At 44.1% G+C, this 24,352-nt stretch overlaps 1 protein-coding gene across 3 annotated transcripts in view; it reads left to right on the top strand.

Moving 5' to 3' along the window:
• Positions 1-24,352, top strand: part of KLF7 (KLF transcription factor 7) — a 54,588-nt gene that overhangs the window by 15,148 nt on the left and 15,088 nt on the right. For 2 of the 3 annotated variants that reach the window (XR_010623093.1, XM_065751101.1), the window contains exon 2: positions 13,190-13,802. Coding sequence is in view for 2 of the 3 variants with exons in the window: in XM_065751101.1 (XP_065607173.1) it covers positions 13,190-13,802 (613 nt within the window). In the remaining variant the exon portion in view is untranslated. Of the gene's footprint in view, positions 1-13,189; positions 13,803-21,980; positions 22,015-24,352 lie in introns of those variants that run through there. The other variant, XM_065751102.1, reaches the window with a different exon arrangement.

Raw genomic sequence — 24,352 nt, 5'->3', positions numbered from 1 at the left:
CAAATTCTTGCTTAGTGTAAATTAAGATAACTCCACTAGCTATGATTACAGTTCTAGTGATTTACTCCTCCCTGTGAGAATCTGTCCCTGGCTTGCAGACAGTGGGCAGTGTCATATAATTTGTTCTTTTTAATTTTATTCTGTCTAGACACTTGTACAGCACCCCTTTCTGGGAAAGCTTTATGCCAGCAGCTCTGGAGTAGCACCACACTTTTCTGATGAGAAAACCTTGGTAAATACAGTGTAGAGTCATGCAGTGAGTTCAAGTTCAGCCTTTTACCTTCCTTGTACAGTATTTACTTTGATGGTCTTTGTGTTTTTATGTCAGAGAGGTGGCAGGATTTCTTCCTGGTAGAGGGGCAAATGAGTCTGTTGTTTTCCTCATTTTTTGACCATGTCCAAGCTGAGTGTTGAAGAAAGATAACTGGTGCAGATGCAGCATTTCTTGGTGCTTTTTCTTTACAGCAATGGCTGAAACCCAATTTCTTTGGGTAAGAAGGTCTTTCTCGTGGTTTTAAAGGCTATTTGCCATCTTGTGTTTGTTATTACAGTCACTCCTTCCTCCTATGCTGTCAGTATTTACTGCTCTCCTTTTAGCTTTTGTCGTGTTTTTCCCTTCACAAACCACCTGGGATGGTGCAAATGCACATTGCTGCCTGAGCGATGCCCTTCCTCCCCACTTGGCTTGTTGCACATACAAGGCCCCATTTTACTAAATCCTCAGATTTGCTGGCCATACTTGAGCAGATGATTAGCTATATGTGTTTTTCTCCCCTTCTGTTCTCTTGCCAATTCCTGAGCTACTTGCCAGGACTGTCTGTAAACTCTGTGAAGAGCCAGACACAGAAGGGCCATGACTCCGACCAGGGCTCGGCAGTGATAGCAATGTATACCCTTCTTCTACCGTTCCTTCTTTTTGAATCCAAATACACCTAACTCAGCCCCTAGTCCCCATAATATTTTTACAAGATTTGCTATTCATAAAGTCCAACCTTCTGCAGTCACATTATTGTTAACTGCCTACGTTTGTGTCTGTCCCCAGCCCACAAAGGCATTTCATAACTGCAAAGAAAAGCCCGAAGATAGGAATCTTAAAGCAATTAAAAGTAAGATTTCTTTTAGAAAAACAAAAACAAAGAAACCCAACCCAACATACAATGCACAAAATATGTATGTGTTTCCACCTGAGCTTGATCAATACTGACAAAGCAGAGTTCTCCCAGAAATGCAGTTTGCATAGAAATGGGTAAGAGATTATTTGTGCAGTCTAATGATTTTGAGAGACATTTCCCCTGTGAACTGCTGCCGAGTTTCCACCCCTTCCCCCACAGTCGGCAGAGGCAGGAACGTATGACCAGCTGTGTGTAAGCCATCTCTGTGTTAATAATGCTGCTGTATTGATCAAATTGGGCTTCTTTGTCACCAGGGACGTCTGGGGGGATTTGTTCAGACCCTTAAGGCTGTGCCTCCTGAAGAGCATTTTCAGTCTTTTCACTGGGCGAATGGTGTGCTGTGCTTTTTTGCTAGCCGGCAGAACAGTTTTGACAAATATTTCATGGTGTCCCACCACCCATTGCCTCTCTTCTGCTCTCATGGCTTCCACCTCATTGCTGCTCAGAACTGGCCATGTCTCAGGCTTCAGAATCTTTTGCAGTAAGGTCTGATTCTCTGCCCTTGGAGAGCTCCTCGTGGCTGTAAGCACCACTGCTCCTGGAATGTGAATAAACACAGACTTACGGGAACAGGAGAGGCTTCCTCTTTGCTTAGAAAGTGAGCAAAACATCGGTAAGAATGCGGCAGGGAAGGAAAACATGTGGAGGGTGGTTTTGTTTCTCTGCCTCCGCCTCCAGGCTGATATTCATGACCTTGTTAAGAAGATTGGTGGGCTTCAGAGACTGCACGTGGTCATTTTTAAGTGTAGGGAAAAATGGCTTTTATTTTCCCATCTGATAAATCGCCAATTGCAGTTTTACTCACAGAACATTGAGTAGGCTGAGGAGAACACAATCACCTTGATATTATATTTATGAGTAAAAGTGGTATGGAGCAAAGAAAGCTCTTGGCTCACATGTAAAGAGGACCTTTAATGCAGTTTTTGCTTCCAGGAGTGCATCATTAGTTGTGGTGGGGTAGGGGCACATTAGCATTTCCAGAGGAGGACCTCAGGGAGCACCCAGGCAAGGCTTGTAGAGTCGATTTGACTTCGTGCTTCTTTGGCATATATTGTGCACTCAGTGCTATGGTGATGGGAGATCTGCAGAGCTGGGGATGCCTGTGGTCTGACAGGAAGGGTTAGAGATGTAAAGTGGATGAAATCCTTCTGAGCCTTTCTCTCATGATGGGGAACATCACTGAGGTGCTCATGCTGTCCTCCTGAATGTGTCTATGTGTTGAAAAGGGCTATGTTGACTTCTGGAGGGACTCAGGATGGCGAAAAGTCATGAAATATTGCATCCTGGATATGCAGGCTGTGCCAGCAAATAGCATTAGCAATAGTTAACACAGCGTGTTTTGAGCTTGTTTCTCTTTCTGAATCCTGGTTCCTGGACTGTGGGACTGAAGCAAATCTCTCCGACAGCCCCAGTTACCACCACAAGGAATTCTGGCTCTCACTTCAGCACTGATATCATTGCAACTGCCTGGGAAGCGGAGTCGGTGGGAGGAGAAGCAGCAAAGGCTCTCAGGATTGTTCCCTGCAAGGCAGAGGCTCAGCCTATGGTCTCTTGTGCAACTCCTCCTCGCCTGGCATAAAGGTTACCTTTGTGTGTTTATAACCAAAATAATATTGCAGCTCCTGAAAGCTGTAATTTGTACATGGGGGAACGTGATGTTTGTGTTTATCTGTTACAGGGATTGTACCATAGAAGAGTGACAGAGTTCTGAAAGTGTTTGGGATTATGATAGCTGGCAACAGACCCTGCCTGTTTGAGGGCTACTAAAAATGACTTCACTCAAGCAATATTGATGATAAACAAAATGATGGGGAGGATTGGTTGTCCTGCAAGGAAGGGGACACCACTGCTGCAGCAGGAGAGTTGTTGTTCCTCAGGAACAGAGCACATAGCCTTGCTATTCCCCTTCCCAGAAACCAAGCCAAGAGAGCCTGGCTGCAGTCTTCCAAGTCCATGACAGTGGAGACTTCCCATCCGATTGCAAAAAGGCAATAGAGGGAAGGAGAGGTATATAGCCACCCCACAAAAGCGGACTTATGTTAGAAGGTACAATGTATCCTTAAATAAATATAGAAAAGGAAAATCAGGGAAAATAAGACTCATAAGGTAAACTAAGTTTTTAAAATTTCTGAGTTGGAAATATACCCAACAGCATGTCCACTCCTGGGATTACAATGGCCACAGTGTGTTTCTCTTTTCCTTCTTGGTATATGGGTTTTGTTTGTTACTGTTCTGGAAGGTGGTGAGAGAACAGAGTATCCTGTACCAAACTCTTTGTTTGCTAGTGAGCTGGAGCTGTGTGTGATGGTTCAATCAGTAAGGCTCTATGCTGAGTGTGCCATCTTCTAATTCACAGCAACATCATTAGGGCCTTTTGATCTTGGAGGAAAGCACAGTGTCAAGTTTCATGTGGTTTACTCAAATATAATACTTAAGGATGAGGCTGGAAAGCCAAAGGTCTCACTGAGATCTTCTGAGCAACAAGAAGTTTTTGTGTCAGACAACTTTCCAAGCAGGTCTTAGTCAGGTCCTCTCCCATCCTTCACCTCTTTCACCTGCTGCTGCAGAACTTCAGTATCTCCTGATGCTTCATCAGAGCACCCAGCCTCTGCTTTTCACCAGCCTGCCTGCAGTAATGTAGTACCACTCTCTGGGACTTTGTGTTGTAACCTCTGCAGACCTGGCGTTCAGCAGGTATCCATACTGGGCATTTCTGTGAAGGATGTTATGATTGCTTATCATATAGTTAGATCCCCTAATAAAAGAGCAAGGCTCTTGTGCACAGAAAAATCTTCAGTTGAACATGTTGTTTGCTTGGATGCTGGGAAGTTGTTAGATCTTCCAGGAATATCAAGACACTTGCATTCCTTCTAGGCTGCTTTCTGGCTGCTACTACTATTAATAGCTTTGTCCTGAAATAGCACTTTGATATGGCAGCATATTAAAATCCACAACAACTGGGTGGATGTCCACAGTTAATAGACTGAACGAGCCAGAATGAGAACCGTGCCTGTGTAAGTTGGCTCACAGAGGTATTCTGGCTCTGGGCTGCTGGTGATGGGACCTGCTGAGCCTTCTCAAGTCAGTCAGTGGGAGGGCTCTTGGTGGCATCTCCCAGCTGTCCATCTTATGCAGCAGCTGCTAGCTGTACAGCCTGTTGGAAACTATGCTAATGCAGGGAAGATCTCTTTCATGGGCAGAAACCACTACCTGGTCTTGGTCTGACAGCACACCTTGAGTTGCCAAAAGCATTCACAAAAGGATGTGCTAGATTCCCTTTTGTTCAGCCTCAGGCATTTTAAGGACACAGGTCTCCTCAGGTGCCTGTGGGCAGCTGCCTGTATTGCTAGTGGGAGGCTGGGCTGACTCTGTCAGATTCTTCTCCAGAATGCTCCAGCAAATGGCTTTAAAAAGAAGACCCTGCTGCTTTTATTGGGGCATGCTGCAGCACAAGTGCACTGTCTGTGAGATTCAAAGCTGGATCAAAATCCCTGATGGCTTAAGGTTTGGCACAAATGCTTTGGCAGTGCAGCATAGAAAAGGAAAACAATGGGAAAACATTCTTGGCAGCAAGGGGATATCCTTTAGAGAGCACCTGCTGTTGAGTAAGAGACAGGTTTACCTGCAGTGGGATGCATGAAGACTCTTCCTCTGCAGATGGAAGTCCTGGGTAGACGTGGCAGTAACCAGTTAGTGAGTACCTCCAAATAGACTGCTGGCTGACATTAAGAATCCAGGCATGAGGATGCCTGAAGATGGTGGTGTTTTTAAATTCTTCCAATTTTTCCTTTGGGGTCACGTCGTTCCTAGTAAAGAAGACAAGATCTGTAATGTAAAATAACAATCTCCAGCCATCAAAGAACATGTCAAATTCTGCTTCACGTAAGCTGGAGTTAAATGGTGCTAACATAGTGCAGAATTTCATGGAGTTTGAGTGTTGGCAATGTCCTTGGCTGATGTAAACAGGAACAATGAAATCAGTGCTGCTCTGTGCTGATTTACCCCAGCTGAGGATCCGGTTGTGCTTCTCATCACTTTGTTTCTGGATTGAGTTTTTTTCTCAGTGTGATGGTGAAACTTGAGGCTTCTGTCTTCTCTTTTCCCTTCCCAGACTGGCATATTTATCACAGCAGCATATGCATCTTCTTGCTCTTGTAAGATAACAAATGCCCAAATTATTTTTAAAAAAGGAGAAAGAAAAAAGCAGCAAATGGCTTTTGTAAGCCATCAGACCGTTGCTGGTTCACATTAGAGTTTAAACTTCAGCCAAGCAGCACACTGTTCCCTGCATGGCTTGAGGCAGACTTTGGTCCTATATGTTTATTATGGTTTAGAAATTGTGTAAATGCTCGTTTATTCTTTTTCGTTCTGACCTTATTCTGCTCCATATTCCCCTGCTTCCTCCTGCTTCCTGTTTCCCAGACAGGTCCCCACCTCTTCCTCCCCACAGCCAAAAACAATACAATGTACAAAAGGTCTTTCTGAGCCATGAGATGTGACAGTGAATGAGCATCGTGTGTGGAATAGCTGCGGTAGTCCCACCACACAGATGTTGATCACACAAATTTAAGCTGAGGAATCACACGGTTTAGGGTTAGGAATTCATTGTTATGCATCTTCCTGCTGAGTATGTGTTTAGGTCAGAGCAGAGGTAACTCACAACCCTCACAACCAAAAACACCCCCTTATGAAATGTACCACATGTCGAGTGTATCGATGACATCTCCTCTGAAGATTTTAGTTAATTGTGAATAATTGTGCTTGCAAATGTGTTGTTGCCTGGGCTTGTGAGAGCACAACTGGTGTACACATTTGTGCCAGCCAATGAGGGGGGATATGTTAAGCTATCTCTGGATGTTAATGAAACATCTCTAGCTAGTACATTTTTTTCATTCGTGATCCAATCTGGACTAATTATGAGGAATCCAGTTCTGCTCTGTAACCCCACTGCAGTGCTTCATAGGGATGAATCTTAATTGAGGATCGAGACCTAAAATATTGCTCTACTTTGTACATTTCACAGCCGTCAGCATTTACTTTAGCATATCCATTTCCTGTGAGAAGTTTACCACACTCTGGGGCATGCTTTGAACCTGATCCTTTGATTTCAGTGGGAGCTAGAATGGGCAATTCTAGGAGCTAATTGTCCCTTTTTGCTATTTATAATGCTAAATTAAAGCTGCTTCCAAGTGGGACAGCAACAGGTTAAATACGTACTCAGTGAAGTTTGGAGGAAAGTTTGTAGTGAGGGCCACTAGCCAGCTCACTCAGCCATGCAAGGTTGTTACACAAAGAAGCAACCTCTTGAGAGTGATTCTGAAACACACGTTATATTTATACGTATCTATATATAATTGCTTAAAGGGCTTTTGTATGGCTACTGTGGTCTGAACTGTGTGGCAGCATGCAGAGCATGCTCTGATGTGTAAGCACACATGGGTTTTATCATACTTTGGTACTAGCACAATGGGCTGCCTCCACTGTTGAATTCTTCATTTGGCTGTCCTTAATCCTTTGCTGACACTGCTGCTGTTTTTTGTTGTGACTGCTTCAGATATTTTTTCTGTCATTATTAAACAGTCAAAAAAAAAAAAAACCAAAAAAAACCACAAGCCCTCCAAAGCCCTGGTTCAATGTTCACAGATTTCTTTCATCCATTTTTTAATCTAGATGCCTATCAAATTCAGCCATGCTTAGCTGCAGTCCTTTGTTCAGTATCTCACAACTAGTGCACTGAAGCTGTCTATGCTTAGAGCTCAAATACCACAGACTTTCAGTGAACAGTTATGTTTTGTCCATTTACAAAAACATGAGATTTATAAGATTTTTTAAATTATCGCTTATTGGGGAACAAATCTTGACTTTGACTTCTTGGTTAGATTTGTGGATTGTTCTGTTCAAGGGATTTGTTTCACTGTGCTAGTGGAAATAGCTAATTTATGACAGAAGTGTTTTTTATCCTTTGAGCTTTAGAAGCTGACTGTAGTCTCTGATGACCCTGGTTACATCATGCCCCAGAGCAGCAGGAAGATGGCTTCTGTTTATATGAAGGTAGTGATGCTGCTCCTGAAGTAAATCTGCAGACCTCTTACATTAAATGGTGTCTTTGCTTAATGAGGTCGAGACTTCTGACTTCAGTATCTTTTATGGTCAGAAGAAAAATGCTGTGAGAAGAGTGCAGAGAGAAAGCCGCCAGGGTTGTGATACGGGAACATTCTTTGAGAATGTTTTTGTACGTGAATAATAGTGATGGGCTGGTTGGGCTAAATACATTTCCTTAAAAGTTCACTCTTTGGGCTGACGCCAAGGGGAAAGAACGGACACTGGTCATAATTACCATGAACACATTTGCAAACAGAGGCGTGGGTTCTGTGTAGAATATTCCACAAAAATGGCAGCGTTATCAGAGTCGCCATGCCCATGCTGCTGGCTGCTGAGACTCGCTCAGCCACTGTGAGTGTGCTGGAGTTACCACAGGAAAACAAGGCTTTGTTTATCAGCTGATCTTCGCTGACCATGTGTGTGCCTGATTTTGCTCTCGACAAAAGCCTGCTTGTTGAGCATAGAGTTAACTTGGATTTGCCTCGTATATACAGGGGGCTAAGAATGCATGCGGATTTTTACCATGAGTTAGCTGACTGCATGTAGCTTATTGTTGTACTTTAAAACTGTAGCTGTTTTTTTCTTAAGGAACTGTATAACATTTAGGCAGGATGTGCTGGCACAGGAGCTTTGCCTTTCTTGTCTTTGAAACAAATTATCTGCTGTTGCCTGGCTGAAACTTTCTTACTATTCATTCATTTCAGAGTGCAGTTTTCCCTTTTTTTCGGAGTGTATTTAGTGGAACTACTTACTTAAATACTAAAATTCTGTCAATTTTATGCCATCCAAAATGTTGGGCTTCAGATGTGCTGCAGCTTTTGACAACTAGCAACTGCCCTGTAAAGGTTGCCAAGAGGAAAAGCTGGAGTTTTTGGCAGCTGGCTGGAAACAGATGACAACCTTGCGATAGATGGGCAAGAGTATCAGGGGTTTTTGTTGTTCAGGACGTAATGAAGGCTTTTGGCAGCAGGGAGAAGATGGAGCTTTCACACCTTGCTTTAGGGTTGAGGGGAAAAAATAACATGACATTTCAGGGAAGGCAGGTAAATTTTACTTTTTTTTACTCCTCTTAATTCAGGGCTGTCTCACAGCATTCTGATCAATATCCAGGAACCAAAATGCAAGTGCCACTGCAGCTGAAAGCTTTTGCTTTTCTGGTGAACAGTGACATACTGCCACCAGGCACTGGATCCAGAAACAACATGACATAGTCTGGCCTGAGTGAACTGTGGTAACCCTCACCTTAGAATTATTGTTTTGGGATGCTTTTGGGTTGAGGATGTCTTCCCTTCTGTTGCAATCTTGACACTTCTGTAATTGTTTCATGTTACAAGCAAGATCCATTTTTTATGTGCCGGTGGATAGTGATGAAATTACAATGGAGGATTAGCTATTGCATATATAATTCTGCTTTGCACCAATAAAAATTTGCTGCAGGAAGAATCCTTTCAAGTTCTGTAAACAGAGCTGGTAGATCAGACCTGCTTGTCAACCACATTTGACATTTTCATTCTCTGTCACAGCCTGATCTAAGTATCCAACTTCTTAATTAGGTTTTGGATAACTTCCAAGATCGGTGCTTGATGTCCCATTTTATCTGCAGTAAAATGGCACTTAGAATTAACTAGCACTTCCAGATGAGAACTTCCCATAATCTGCTAGAAAAATTCAGAATCGAGATATTGGAAAATACTTCAGCATCAACAAAACAGAGGAACCCATTGAATGTGTTATTAGGTGTCTTCCCCAGCTGTCCTCAAATCATTTGAAGTGTTTGGGCTTTATTTTACCCTTGTCTGAACTTCACTGTCACTGCATTGACCTGTCTTTGTCTGTACGAAACATGCAGGAGCTTGAAAGGCTTTCAGCTGGATGCAGTTAGGTGAGTACTACCCTCTTCTGAAAATGGTACGTGTATCACATCTCCACTCTTGTGGAAGCATGAGTGTGTTTCTTTTCCACTGCATTTTATAAGAAGTAGGTCCTTGCCAGGCACAGAGCAGCACTGCAGTGGTTGTCTTGTACTGCCAGAAGGATGTGGTTCTGTGTGTGGAAGTGTTGTGGTGCGTTCTACTGCTCTGCTAAGGAGATGGTATGGTGTGGGGAACAAAGAGATGTAGCCAGGAAACACCAGTCACTGTTTGTAGGTGATGAAAATGTACCTCTGTTGGAAAAGTAAACAGGAGCAGCCTGTTTTTACTTTTACTGACAAAGGGGTGAGCTTATGTGGCCTAGAAATTCTAAGTCTTGCTGGAGCATGAGTGAAGAAAACAGGCTGCATTCAAAACTCAGTGTACTGCTCCCTGGGCAATTCGGGCCCGAGTGAAGGCAAGGTCACATAAGGTTCTTGGCATATGCCAGGGAGTGCATATGGGGAAAGAAGCTTCGTTGTACATGCCGTGGCCTGCCTCGGCACCAGATAGGGTCTGGCAGGGCTGCCACAAGGCTGTGGCCTCAGCCCTCCTCAGGCTTTGTCTGCCATGCAGATGAGATGGAGGTCTTCTGGCACAGCAACGCTCAGCTTCCCCCTGTTGACTTGGTGGAGGGACTGAGGGGGCTGGTGTGTGGGAGGGAGAGAAGGAGGGGCTTCATTATATTGTTTCTTGGTGGGTTTTTTTTTCCCTTCTCTATGGGGAGATGGGCTTGATCCACTGGTTTTGGATTTCTGAGGCAGAAGGCAAGTCATGACCAGCTGGTGTCTTGAAATGGCACAGGTGCAATGGCTGCGGGAGGGGGGAGCCAAGAATAATTACAGGTTTCTGAAGCATCAGGCTTTGCCTGAAAAGGGCTCATTGAGAAACAGCTCTTTATGGAAAATTAATGGTGAAGCTGGAAAAACTGTCAGGCCTACTATTGTTGTCACTGGGCTAGTAGTGTCTTAAAGGAACAGCATCTCCTGCTTGCATCCATGGGCCTGCGGAACCAATTTGCAGCTTTCTGGTCCTGGCAATTGAAATTGCCTGCCACTAGTGTCACATTTAATGGCCTTGAGTCCCAGTATCTTTTTTTTTTCCACTTATATCCCTAGTTTCTGATTATGTTTATGCTCCACTTTGGAAACCTTCTATTTATTAGGTCTCCGGACCTATTTCTGCCCTGCTGGATGAAGGCTTGGTGAGCCAGGAAGCCCAAATTAGGTGATGTGTATTTAGTTTTGTGTGTGGGATCAGTCCTGAAGAAATGTGGGGTTCACTTGGAAAGCTGCCCCAAAACCCATTAGGATTCATCCAGGGAGAGACCAGATCCCCAAATACAGCCATACTACCAGTCCCAGAACTGCAAGTTAAGCAGCACACAGGCTTTTTGTGTCCACTAGAGCAGCTCTCCATTGTTACTGTGAGCAGCCCCAGCATGGCTTCCCTCATTGCTGGTACCATGGTGTCTGCTTTCCTGGGGGAGAAGGGTGAGCAGTCACTAGGTACTGGTGCCACAGGGACAGCATGGGGGCTGTGTGCTGCTCCATCAGGACCTAGTTCAGATGGACCTTCAGGAGCAAGGGGACACCTGAGTGAAAGCTGAAAGTTTTATCCCATCCCTCTGGCAAAGTCTTTGGCCCTGAGTTAAGGTGGGTTCAGAGTGAAAGCTTCTGCTGTCACACAAGCCAGCAAGTTTAGGTTGCAGCAGAACCAGATGCTGTTAAATCCTGCTGTGAAGCTTACTGCTGATTCCCACGATTTCCAACTTTTTGCTGTGCTCAGGAAGTGGGGTAGCCTCAGGGGCAGCCCAGCGGATGTACAGGACCAAGTCACATTGTTGCAGCAGGAAATAGGAACGGATCCAAAACTTTCAGCTGAAGGAGCAGTGAGGAAAGGAGAGAGCACAAATGAGTGGTTGCTTGTGATGCTCGGAGCAAGGATGTTGGAGAAACGAGCTGGCAGCCCCCAGGTGGAATCCCACAAGTCACGGATGTTGAGCTTGCACTGAGTTAGTGTCCACATCATTGTTCTTCAGTCTCATTCAGTTTAGGAGGTGGAGCAGCAGGCTCCTGATGATCTGGCTTCAGTTTTTGTCAGCTGTTGTCCATTGGAAATAACTGCTGGAAGAAAAGAGGATGGGTGGTTGTTGCAACCCCTTGGTTTCTTGGGGCAGTGCAGCAGTTTAGTGTTAATCCAGAGCAGAAGGCAGCAGAGTGCCCAAGCTGTGGGCTGCAACTTGCCATTGCCAGTTCCCAGGTACTTCTTGGAGGGCATACTGGTTGAACCTCTGCTTGCCCAAAAACTTGCCAACTTCACCTTCCAGGGATTTGTCAAAAACAGTTCTTCAGGGATCCCTTTTGTGATAAAGAAGTGAAGCTCCCTGCTAAGTTGGAGCAACTTGATTGTTTGGTGGTTTGCTTAAGGCAAGATTGCAGACTAATAAGTCCATACGCATTGAATAGACAGTGTCATGTCACTCCACTTAAGAATAGCACTTCTCACTTGCATATATTGTCATTTTTTTGCTTTTAGCTAAGTTCATCGCTACAGCTCGGGCCTATGATTGTTTATTAAGTAATCAAATAGATAACTGACAATCTTTCTGAATTCAGAAATTCTGGAAGTCATCCCATCAAACTGTTTGCAAAGTGTTGCTTCCAGGTTACACTGAAAGTGATAATCCTGAGTTTGGTGGTAGCTCCCAGAAAGCTGTGAGAGGAGCCTCTTTGTGCTCCTATTGAGGCTTGTACTCAAAGGACAGGAGCCTCCATCTCACCTCTGGTGGCAGGAAGCGTTTGTTTCTTGATCAGATGTTGGGCTTTCAGGTTGAGATGTACTTGGACCATTAGCTCTGTTAGGCTGCACTGAGTATTTTTACCTAAAATCCCTTTTTTTATATCTTTAAATTGTTCCCTCAGGAGTAGTTTTCAAAAGTTTCAAAAAAAATTCTCTGCTAGTATGTGTGTTTAAGTCCTGTAAAATTGCAGCTGGTATTAAACCAGCTATCCTTTCAGGCAGCAAGAAATGAAAAACAACACTAATAAACTCCATTAAAAGCTCCTGAAACTATAGATAACAGCTTTCTATAAATAATAAAAGTCTATAATGTTGGGTTTGAAGAACACTGGGCAGCATAATGGTGCCTGGAGGCTTTATTGGTGCTAGTGCTAGCTTAGGGCAAATCATACAAGGTACAGTCAAGTAGTAGGCTCACTGCATCCTCATGCTGATAATCACTGCTATGGAACTGTAGAACATGGTTTTTATGCGGCAGTATCTCTGCCTGCATCTTCACCTACTTTTCAAGATGCTGTGTGTGTGCTTGTGTGCAAGTGTGGTGTTCTGTGTACAGGAGGACTGCCTGTTCAGATGTGACAAAAATCCTCTAAAAGAGGCACTAGGTCCCCATTTTCTTGTCACATCTTCATCTTCTCTCAGCCCCTTCAAACAAGCTATGCTGTTACTGGGGGATTTTCTCTGTCTCCTCTTTCTATCTTAAAATACCATACTTCAAATTTCTGCCATTTTAGAAGAAGACTGGGCCTCAGCCAACAATGCAGAGTTCAGTTTGGAGTGAAGCATAATGTGTGTGAAGAAAGAGGAAGGAATTTCTTGGAGAGGTGATGTTTTGTTTGTATGTGTCCCGAGTTTGGGCAGTTTGAATAGCTTCATGTGGAGGTGATTGTTTGCCAGATTACATCTGAAATGCGGTAGTGTGCAGATTTCCATGAAAATTTAGCAGACGCTTTCCAGTTGTTACTATCTTCATTACCATAGTATCCTATTCTGTACGTGGATATTCCCATACAGTGTCTGAGCAGTTTCAAGCAAGTGCCAATCCCCATGCCTCCCAAAAAGCAACCATCTTTTAAGAAGGAGCTGCTGCACAAGTGCTGTCTCTTAATGGCTCCAGACCGCGTTGTTCTCTTGCCCTCAGTGGGAGCTGTGCTGTGATCCCTGTCTAATAGTGATTTCTTCCCCTCCCTCCCCCTCCTGCAGACATGCCTCGAGTTGGAGCGATACCTTCAGACTGAACCGCGGAAGATCTCTGAGAGCTTTGGTGAGGAATTGGACTGCTTCCTTCATGCCTCCTCAGCTCCAGATGCAGAAGACAGTATCCGGCGGCTGGACCCCATCCTTTTGCCAGTGGAGACGAGTATGTGTGACAAAACCACCAACATGGACATCATCCTCTCACGGGACAAGCTGCTGTCTGAGACGTGCCTCAGCTTGCAGTCCACCAGCTCTTCCACGGAAAGCTACACAGCCGTCAACCAGGCTCAGCTCAATGCAGTAACCTCATTAACACCTCCTTCCTCTCCAGAGCTCAGCCGCCACCTCGTAAAAACCTCACAGACTCTCTCGGCAATGGATGGCACAGTGACTTTGAAATTGGTGGCCAAGAAATCTTCCCTCAGCTCCATGAAAGTGAGTGTAGCAGCAGCAACCACAGGGACGATAAAGAATGGGCAAAGTGACAGTGAACAAGGAGGACCAGGGGTAGAAGCATCTCCAGAAAACAAGAAGAGGGTTCATCGCTGTCAATTTAATGGGTGCCGGAAGGTTTATACAAAGAGCTCCCACTTAAAGGCTCACCAGAGGACTCATACAGGTACTTGTGTAGGATGCTTCTCTCATCTTGTCTCCCTGCCACCTAACTGTAACCATCTCCTTTTCTTTTCCTTTAGAAAAGGGAAAAAATCTTTTCAGAAGAGTTCAAGCCTCTCTCTATGAAACAGGGCAATGGAAAAATATGGCAGGCCAGCAAGTATATCCTCTTTTCAACAGAATGGAGGAGTTTGCTGTCTACCATCGATATGTTTAGTTTTCATGTGTATTATGGGGCTTGATGGAGAGTAATTTTAGGATGCTTAAAGGGTAGAAGCTGTATCATTTATTGTAGAACTGTGGGCATGCCAATTTGGGTTTTCTGCGCTCAGTTCCCCAAGACAGCTTTAAAAATGTTAATTTTAGTCAAGTGTTAATTGCTTCAAATAAAAAATACCGTGGATAGGTTTTTGCTGCCTTTTGTGTAGGGGAAAAGAAAAAGCGTATTTCAGTTCTGAGATGCACAGTTTGGGAATAACGTTTGTGTGAGAGCAAGCTTGTGTGTAGATGCAGATGTGTGCATACACAGATGCTGTACCCTTGAGATCTCGGTATTTTGGGCTACACTAGTGATGAAATACAAGTGAGAGCAAATGGGAGAATTGCATGGAGTTCGGATGGAGTAGTGTAGGTAGAGAGGGAATACTATGTAGGGAAAGATACCAGGCAGTTATTTTGGATAGTATTGATTAATGATGCATATAAGCTTTACTGTGTAAGCGTCCTGAACCATACCAAATTGGCTTCACTTTGGCTGTTCAGCATCTCTCCTCTCTTGTCGTTTGTTCATAGTCCCCAGCAGCTTTTCGGCTGGCATTCATTGGCAGTAATAGCCGTGCAGTTTGCTAGCATTGCTGCTTTGTTCTAAGCCTCACATGTGAGATGATAAATTCCCATTAGCACTATCTTATCATGTGATTATTCTTGTTTCCAGAGGGATTGCTGTAATCAGTTTTCTCAATTTTACTGTAAAATGTGTGGTCTCTTACAATAACTGCACATTTAATTCATGATCTTATCATGCAAGCAGATTCCTAGAAGTGAGGTTGTTCTTGCAAGGTAGAAAATAACGTGTTGGACCGATGCAGTAAATCAAACAAATGTGTGGGCTGTTAAGAGAGCTGCATCCATCATGTACTAGGCAGCACTGTACAAGTTACATGGTCTGAAATATAAATCATGTTAAGACATAAAGGCATTGTTTTTGATCTTTTAATATGTGCTTTCTAGTGCTTTTACTGGGGATAGCCACCTTACCAGGGGCAACCTCCCTTGCAGTCTGTGATTTTGAAGCCAGTGAAAGTAGAGTTTTTATTTTAAAACTTGCAGCGGTATGGTCAGGAGACTCCTTGTGCTGCCAGTGCTGCTGTGAGGGTAACCACGGAGACACAGGCTCCACCCAGGCTGCCCCCGAGGACGTCCCAGAGGAGGCGTCCCAGTACGCAAAGCAGGGTTCTCTGCAGCCATAAGTCTGGGCTGTGAGAGTTGGCACCATTGCCTTGTCTGTTTGGATGTGGCCCCTGCATTCCTCTTCAAGCTGCAAGTGATAGTCTTACATGGCTGTTCCTGAAGTTAGCCAAGGATGTGATATGTTCACCTAGGTGGGATAAACTTGTGGAATTCCTATGTTTTTATCACCCAGCAGGTGGCAATGGGGACAAAGAATCCTGAGAAAACTCTTGCAAATACAGCTGCTCTTTCAAGGCCTCCACCCTTTGGAGTCAAAATCGTGCAAGATTTTTCATGCTTTTGTACCCATCCTTAGGTCTGGTTGAATTTTGGATCCTTGCTCTAGATAACATCAACATGTCAGATCTTGTGTTTTACAGTTGTTCCATGATAAGAAACATTTCTCACTGGCACTGTGATGCTTTTACAGGTAGTAGACATGAGAGGAGAGAATCCAGCCCTCCTCTTTGCAGCCAAATAAGCATCCTATACCCAGTTATGTCACAGCTGTGTAGAAAACATGGTTTTATTTTGCAGCATGGTCTTGATACATCCTCACAGTTAAAATAAACTCTTTGCTGCAGGTGCTGGGAGCTGGTAGGAACCCGACTCCCATTGCACTCAGAAAAGTTCAAAGTATCTGAGTATCTTTAGGTTGCATCTTGGGAGCAATCTGAGTGAGTGTTGGGGAAGCACGTGTTAAGACTATGTAACTAGCTAATTTGGGTCCAAGCACGAAGTCATTTAGACTCTCTGTCCTGTTTCAGTGCTCTGTTCCTTTGAAGTCACTGACAACAATCAGAAGCAGTGCAGTCAATACTTTGTCTTTTTACTGTGACCTCTGCGGTGAGGTCACCCCACAGGGAGCTCTGGAAGTTCGGTAGAAGAGAGGGATAGAGGGGACTAGCTGTGGAAATTTGGGATTGAATTGCAAATGGCGGGATTGCCTCCTTTCTCATGCATGCTTTGGTGCTAGGCACAAGCAGCCCTATTCTCCATCAGTGCTTTGTTTTTTTTGTAGCTGGCTCAGAGCTGCAGCAAGCCGTGTGTGCTGTTAAATTTGAATGCACCCAGCAGGGCTGATAGCTAGTAGTCACTAGGCTTAGTCAGTGACTGAGCCAGAGGGTCTGAAATTGACTGCAAGATATTGTCCTTTGGCTGGTAGCTTGTTAATGTCAGGAGGGAACGTTCTGCCAGTGTGGGCTCTGTGCAAGAGGGCATGAGTGCTCCAACAGACAAGGGGCTCTCAGTGTGGGGCGGGGAGGCAGGTGCAGGTTGGTCACTCAACTTGCATGTGCCACATCCACTTGCTGGATCAAAGGGATTTACTCCCTGCTCATGAAGACAAAAAAAGCCGCAGGCTGGGGAGCTGTGGGATGGAAGGCAGCAGAAGGAGGTTGCATTCCTTTTGTTCGTACATAACACTGAGCAGAGGCTGGCTGGCCTTCCTCACACAGGATGAGCCAGACAGGGCTGGAGGCAGTGCAGACCGATGGTGGCTTGCTGGGTTGGAACCCAACTCGTCCTGCAGCTTCACTTTACTGGGGAGCCAAGACGGTCATCTCACATTGCTTGGTGCTGTGCAAGCCTCCCTAGTTATTCTCCTGCATCTCATCCATTCAAAAATGAGGACAGTTCTGTAAAGCCCATCAACAGTTGAACTGGTTATGAAAACACCTTCTCAATGACCTTTGGAGAGGGAGAAACAATTATCTTTCTGGGAGATAATTTAATCTGGATGGGAAAGGGGAAACATTGTCTGGGTGGAATGGGAATTAAAAACATCTGATTGGATTTGAAGAAAGCTGGAACATCTAAAGTGAAGAATGTGTAAAGGAGCTAGGAACAGTGTCAGAACTGTCTATCAGGGCAGCAAAGAAGCCATGCCAGGGTGAAGCAGTGGCTGTGCTTGAAAACAGGAGTAAAAGGTGAGCTGTAGGATTGGAAAGGCTGTGCTACCAACATGGGGGTGAAGCAAAAAAAAACAAACTAACAAAGGAGCCACGAGGACTGGCATATAACTCAGCTCTAATGCATTCTCTCACACTTATTCATGGAGCAGACATCAGTGTCTCCTTTAAGAGGCAGGAATTCTAGTCCAGCCAGGACTGGAGATGAATGGAGATGAGAACAGGCATGGAGATGAATTGCCAGTGTAATGGAGAACAGAGGGAGAAGGAATTAGCACAAGCCAAAGAAAATGTATAGTCATCAGTACTTCCTAAATTAGAAAACAGGATATTGCTGGTGAGTATCTGGATGCAAATATGTCTAAGGGGGAGCTGACCTGTGACCTATGGAAAGATTAGTCATGAGGAAGTCGCTGATTCCCTTGGATCAAAGACCTGTGGAAGAGATTTCTATCTCCTGACCAAACAGCTCACATCAGCCTTCCTTGCTGTAATGTAGAGAGGAAAGTATGAGGCGACATGGGTACCTGGTGGCCAGAGATAAAGCGTTATGTACGATCTAACCAGGAAATCCTGAACGCTGTGGTAATGATAAGAAGTGACCCACAGAGTGTTTTGCTGGGGTTTGCATTTTGTGAGGAACAGGTTTTGAGGTTTTTTCGTTTATGCATCTAAAACCAGGATGTCTAATACGTCCTAAAATCAGCTCAAATCAATATAAGCTTGACACCTCACTTCTTTACTTAGGTTTCTAAAGTCTAAAACAAGCAGGAGATGCCCATGTAAATAGATAGCAGGAGTCTACCTACTGTCTTGAGATAGCACTTACTTAAGTGGAGTTTGCTTCACATTACTGTGATGTCTCATTTTAAATTATGCAGCTCTTTGGTTCAGAGTACTGGGTGAGAGTAACCAAAACAAATAAATCCACCCTGTAGGGAAACACATTACTGGGTTTGAAGGAAAAAGACAAAGAGATACACAAGAGTATTAGAAAGAGCATTAAAGAAAGCAAGGATTTTGAGGTGGGATTTAAAATGACAGAGAAGAGTTTTCCAGAGTTGCTGGGGTTAGAAGTAGAAGTGTCAAGAATTTGGAAATGATTGGAAAAGAAAGAATTGAGGTGGGAAGGATGGATGATAAATGAAGAACATTAATTTGAAGTGAAAGAATAATAGAGGAAATAAAGACTGTTGGTGATAACCCATGGCTGGGAAGTTGCAGTGCTGTGTTGTGCTAATGAGGTAGCAATGGCGAACAGAGAGCTGAGGATGAGAAAGAAAATACAAACGGCCAAGCAAAGCAGTATTTTTGCAGGATGCAGGCTTCTGAATAATGAGTACTGAAAAAGCAGTTGGGAGAGCAGTATGTCTAGAACAGAAGAAGTAAAAGCCAGGAAAGGCCCAGGATTTTTTTGTTATACAGCAAGAGATCCACAGCTTTGTCAGTTTCTTGGCTCTGCACGCAGGGCTGGGGCATGGCAAAGGGACAACAGAGGATGCTGAAGCTCCCATGACAGCAGCTGAAACAGTGGCTGGATGCTGGATGTGCTGCTGAAAGCAAGAGCAAGGGAACTGAGGCAGTAGAGGTATGTGAGGGAAGACCTTCATTCATGCCTGGATTTGTTCTGAGTTATAGTTGTAGTTCTGTTTTCTTTTTTAATTTAATCTAATTAAAGCTGATAAAAAGAAGCCCAACCTGATCGTGAGCTCTTTAAAAAGTTTTTTGCTTTGAAGCCATTTAACCATTTGGCAAGATTAGAGAGATGTCTTATGATTTCACTGTGCTGGGCCGGAGCCTCATTTTGTTGTTACAGTGAGAGCTCAGGCTGAGACAGTGCACTTGGTGAGTGACACAGAGGGCAGGAGAGGCCCTGCCAAAAGCAGCCCTCAGCATTTAACACAACCGTGCTGTTCATGGATACCATGGTTGCTGGTACCATAATCTCCAGTCTTGTGTCTCTTCTCCATCACTTGCCAATTCAGTAGCACAGGTGGGGAGATGGTCTTAGTATTAGGGCTTGAAAACAGAAATAGGTATTGTTTGTTTGCCATATGAGATGATTTTTGGTACAAGAGAGACCTAGAAAGTGATGCTTGCTGACTGTTAAGCAGCTGTGGGAGGGAGGGTGCAGGTTCCTCCAAGTGCTACAGCAGGCCACTGCTCTGTTGTCACCTGGTGTTCTCCATCCATCCATCCTTGAACCTCTTGGAGTCACCTGGCAAAGGGGATGGAGGATGTGGCTCACAGAGTACCACCTCAGAGGAGTGGATATATATGGTATAGTCTGAAAAAGTGTATTTAAAGGTAGGTGAAGGGCAAGCATAAGATGCAGCCTGGAGGGCAGATTTCATGTGTGAAATTGTCAGTTTCAGTTTGGAACTCAGGAGAAAGTGTCAGTGTCTTCAGAACACTTTTGTCTGACACCGCTGTCAAAAGTCAGTTGGTTACCAAATGTCAAGCAGGAAACGGTAGTGGGCAGCTGTAGGCTGAAATAGTATGAAACAAGAACTTCAAGTGAGGGAGTTTTAAAGGCCTGTGTAGCCCTTTTGGAAAGGGGAGGATAAAATTCCGTGCGGGACTTTCTTTACCTGCAGATCTCTGGGCATCCTTGCTCTGATACGCATGGACTCACTGCTATCACCAATGGAGAGAACTTAATAGATTAGTTGGACAATTTTGCAATGTCATTCTAGTTTTTTTATGATGACCTTAAGTGACCATTAGAGCACTAGAAGTGCATATTAGTTCTTGGAAATGAATGTCATAAAAATAGAGGCATTTGTACCTGCATATGCTTCTGTTCAGTACGTAACTGTGTGGAACTGCATTATGGTTAATTCCCCGTGAACTTCCGTTTGGATGCCTTCTGGTTGGTCACCTGCAGCTTAGCTAAGCTTTTCCTTGAAGCTGAAAGTTTCCACGTTTGGTAATTTTCCAGTGTGGTTGCCATCGTTAGTTGAGAAGTTGGAGGAAAAATATTTGTTTTTTAGGAAAATATGGCATGTGTGCTGGGGATGGGCAGGGAGAAAAGAGCTTTCCTCAGCGTAACAAGCTGAGCTAAAATTTGGCCTACGTAGTGGGAAATAACGGCTTTTGAGTAGAAGACTTCTGTGTGTGAATATCTGGTTGAAAATTAACTTGAGTAGACTAAGGTGTGATCTGTCATAAAATGGCTTGCATTTTATTGTTAACTCTCTGCAAAACCCGGAGAACCACAAAGGTGATTCTTTTGCAGGGCTTTGTTTGCCACTGGATGTGTGTTAGGAAATTTGATGTCTTTAAAGATATCTCTGTGAAGATGCAGTGTCACCTGGTAGTGGGGTTGTGTAGTACATTTGTGTCGTTCTTCATTTGCGCTCCTCTGGCAGCACAAGTAGCTTGGGTGACTTCCAGGAAGGGGAATCATTTGTGCACCTCCCAGTCAAATCGAATATTTGAATCAATGAGAAGGCAAGCTAATCTTTTTTCCTTTCTTCTTTTTGTTCTTGTCAAAATTGAGAACCAGAACAATGGGGATTATTTTCCCTTGCTTTATTCCTGTGCTGTCTTTGCTACTCTGCATTGCTTCTTTTGTCACCTTTCTCTGATTTTTTCAGTGGGCAATGGGCAGTAAAGGAAGTGACATGTAAATAGAACCAACCATGCTGCGGTGGTTTGAATAATTGAGAAATCACATTCATTAGCAAAAAATGTGGAGCAAAACCAGTTTAAAACATTAAGAGTTGGGAAAGTGGGTGTCTCTTTTTGTTTTGGTGAGTTCTAGTCTTTGATAAATATCTTGTGTTTACCTTTGTTATTTGCTCGGTATTTCCCAGAAACTCTTGGACTAATGCAAGTGTCTGAGGAGCAGATCGTTGCTGCTTGCTCTGCCATAAGTACACATTCACCACATCCATGAAGGGCTCTCACCACTGTTCACCCCCTCCTGTAATTTACTAAGAAAACCAGAGGGGAATAAAGTCTGTTGTGGAGTCCTTGACAAATCTGACCTGGTGACTGCTGAATTATCCTACTTTTTATCTGCTGCCACCTCGCCTTGCATCTCTGAGCTCACAGAGCTACGCTGAATTTGAAACCAAAAACCCTCAGTAGAGATTTTTTTTTAAGTTCTTACATCTCTTGGGGACCGAAGCAACAGCAGCCTGAAGCAGTGCAGAATGTGTAATTAGGACAGGCAGCAATGCCTTGCTGGTGGGGCCAAGCAGGAGGAGAGGAGGGGAGATGTGCGGTGCTCTGGCTCGCACAAAGCACAGGGTGCTGACAGCCCACCCGGGTACCAGCCCTGCTGCACAGCTGCTCTGCCCTCGTGTTGCCAAGCAACTCTATCCATCTCTTTTTCAAAACATTTTAATTTTCCTCCCCCCTTCTCACTCCTTCTGGAGGGCTCATTGGGGAGCTGTGCTGTCGGCGATGCTGCTGGGTGCTGCCGGCCGTGCCACCCAGCTGCCGTCCCCTGGGCTGGCAATTAGCAGGCAGGTGCTCGGGTGTGCACCCAGGCTGGTGCCAAGGGGATCTGAGATGGAGGCGGTGTTTTTGGGGCTTTGTTGCTCAATGGGAGATTGGGTAGGGCCTGGGAGGTAAAGGCTGGCACCAGCCACCCCACGCGTGGTGTGGGGCACAAATTGAAGCTGGGTTTGTTACAAGTGGCCTTGCAAGTAGGATAGAAAATGGAGTATTCCCATCTCTTTGTGTGTTGCTGCACGTGTTGCTTTCCTCTGCGTTTCAGTTAGACAAGTAGGCTTTGTAGATGTATGTTATGTGCTTGTGTGTTTGCAAGAAATAAGGCTGAAAAAAATCATTTATTTTCACATCCTCTGCAGCTGACTTGGTGGAGGAGCTTTGACAAGGGCCCTGGGGACTAATCCAGAGCTTTGAGGTTCGTAGAAAGACTGATTGGACATTGGATCTGGCTCTTAACCTCTTTTCCCCCCATCTCTAATATAGACATGATTAGAGCCATCTCTCTATAAGGGCACTTCTGACCTTTTTGGATGAAAGGAGCTGTTCTTCACTCACGGAAATGTACTTCTTTTACACTTGATCATCCCTGCTTGCCTATAAATAGGTACAACCTTCTCACATTGTATTTTTCACAATTCTGTCACATTCCTCTCCAGCCCTGCACTGTCTGCTGCCAGCTTTTCTCTTGTGCTTTGTCACCCTTTCAAAAGCTTTTCCATCTTTCCAGCAGGTGGCAAAACTGTGAATAAAATGTTTTTTTTCCCCTTTTTCCTCTTTTTGGGTAGAAAGCATTGGCAAGCCACTTAAAATACTGACCATGGCCCCCCTTGCCTTCCTTTGTCATAATAAAAATAATAATTACGCTTGCTATTTCTCCAACAAAAATCAATTAGGAGTATATTGAGGAATGAAAGGCTCAGGAAAGTATCTGAAATTGATTTTTATAATTAGTTTTACTGGTTAATGGGTCACATGTACATACACTTAAATAGTGGCATTGACTTCCAGAGGATGTGTGTATTAAATAGCCTGTTCTCCCTTTTTGCTGAAGGGATGAACCTTCTGATCTTAAAAAGAGGGTGATGATGTGTGCTGAACTGCAGTAGCTCTGTAGCTTTTCTGTAAAGTCTCCTGCAAACCATTGGGAGCCTTGTGGTGGTAACTTGCTGAATTTAGTGTGAAAGGAGAGATATCTGACAAACACCACATCCTGGGCTATTCCTCCTCTGTGTCTAGTATTTGAGGGAGTGTGCATGTCCAAAAAGGGAGGACAGACACAGGTGTAAAGGAGACCTATTTGCGATGGGAGATCTCATCTTTTCAAGACTCCTTAAATCTGAATTTCCTTCTGCAACATGCTCCTGTTAAATATCACGTAGCACTTTCCATATGAAGAGAGGTGTGACCAGTCACATTTTCTGTCGTGCCATGTGATGTGCGCTGATATTCAGCTAATTAGAAGAATTATGGCTCGGCTTCATTGGTATGCCACGTATGTAGCTTGTAAAGCTCTCAGGGACCCTTACAGATGAAGAGTGCTACATAAATATAAAATATTGTTAATGTGATGTTCCACATTAGGCTTCCTATTGTGCTGTGGCAGACTTTTGTAATAAACTGTAAAGCAAATACAAATGTCTGCCTGGCATTTCTGTGCAAAGCAACCTGGGGGGCTGCTTCTTGTTGCCTCCTGGCTGCTGGTGTTCCTGAGCAACTTCCTTTTGCATGGACAGCACCCCTAGCACAGGGCTGTCCCACCAGTGACACTGCAGGGGTGTTCCCAACCACCTGCCCATGAACAGTAGGTCCCAAAAGGATTTCTTAGAAAGGGTGGCAAGGAAAATTATTAAAACACTCTCATAAAAAGCCAGTGGGACTGCTTGATTCTTCACACATTTCTTTATACAGCTCAGGCTCTCAGAGCATCCTTATGGGGAAAACCCAGGCGACAAATCTTGCATTTAATTCCTCCCAGTTGTAATTTGCAGTTTCTCTGATTCTCTGGGAATGCCAGTCTTAGAGAAAACATAGCTAAAGCTGTCTCTCAGTACACTGAGGCTTTTTAGAACTGGTTTCATTTTGAGTATTATTTTTAATCACAGAATTTAAAGATGAAGGTGATGTCTTGAGTTTCTTTCATAAAACTTTAATTCTGAAACTGCATGTAAATAATTCACAGAGGATTAGAACACATGGTGATTTTTCAGGAGGTGCTTATTTTTTTTAAAGACTCACATATTTTTTGTGTGCATCTCATATTAAGAAGCTCTTATAGTGTAGCATAACAAACATCCTATCTGATTGTCCTCCAAAAGGTGCGTGCAGACAGGATGTGTTCTCTTCCTCAGTTTCTTTAGGACTGAGTTAGACAAAAAGGTTTACTGATAAAAGAAACCTCTTAACTGTATTTTAGCAGTGAGGTATCCTAGCAAGATTTTTTGCCTGTGATCCTCCACTGTACTTTTGTGGTTGGTCTCTTTTTGAAGATCATTGCAGGACTGTGGGGTATTAACAGCTTGCTTATTTTACAAAGCATGTTGTAGTCAACATGTTTGTGCTGTGGTGTTTAAGTTGAGGTGCATGGGGTGCCAGAAGGAAACAAGCATGGATAATCAGGATATGTTTCTTACAGTTCTGTAAAGATGTGGGGTGAAACTTGAGCCTTAATGGGCATGGAGCCGGCCATTGGCTTTCACCTTGCAGCGCTGCCAGCCTACGTTGTCTTATGTAC

The sequence above is a fragment of the Cyrtonyx montezumae genome, unplaced genomic scaffold, assembly GCF_038088225.1.
Source record: "Cyrtonyx montezumae isolate F1298 unplaced genomic scaffold, pur_monq_1.0 scaffold_7, whole genome shotgun sequence".
In the NCBI taxonomy this organism is placed as follows: domain Eukaryota; kingdom Metazoa; phylum Chordata; class Aves; order Galliformes; family Odontophoridae; genus Cyrtonyx; species Cyrtonyx montezumae.
Note: the sequence above shows the minus strand (reverse complement) of the source record. Positions and strands in the feature narration are given on the sequence as shown.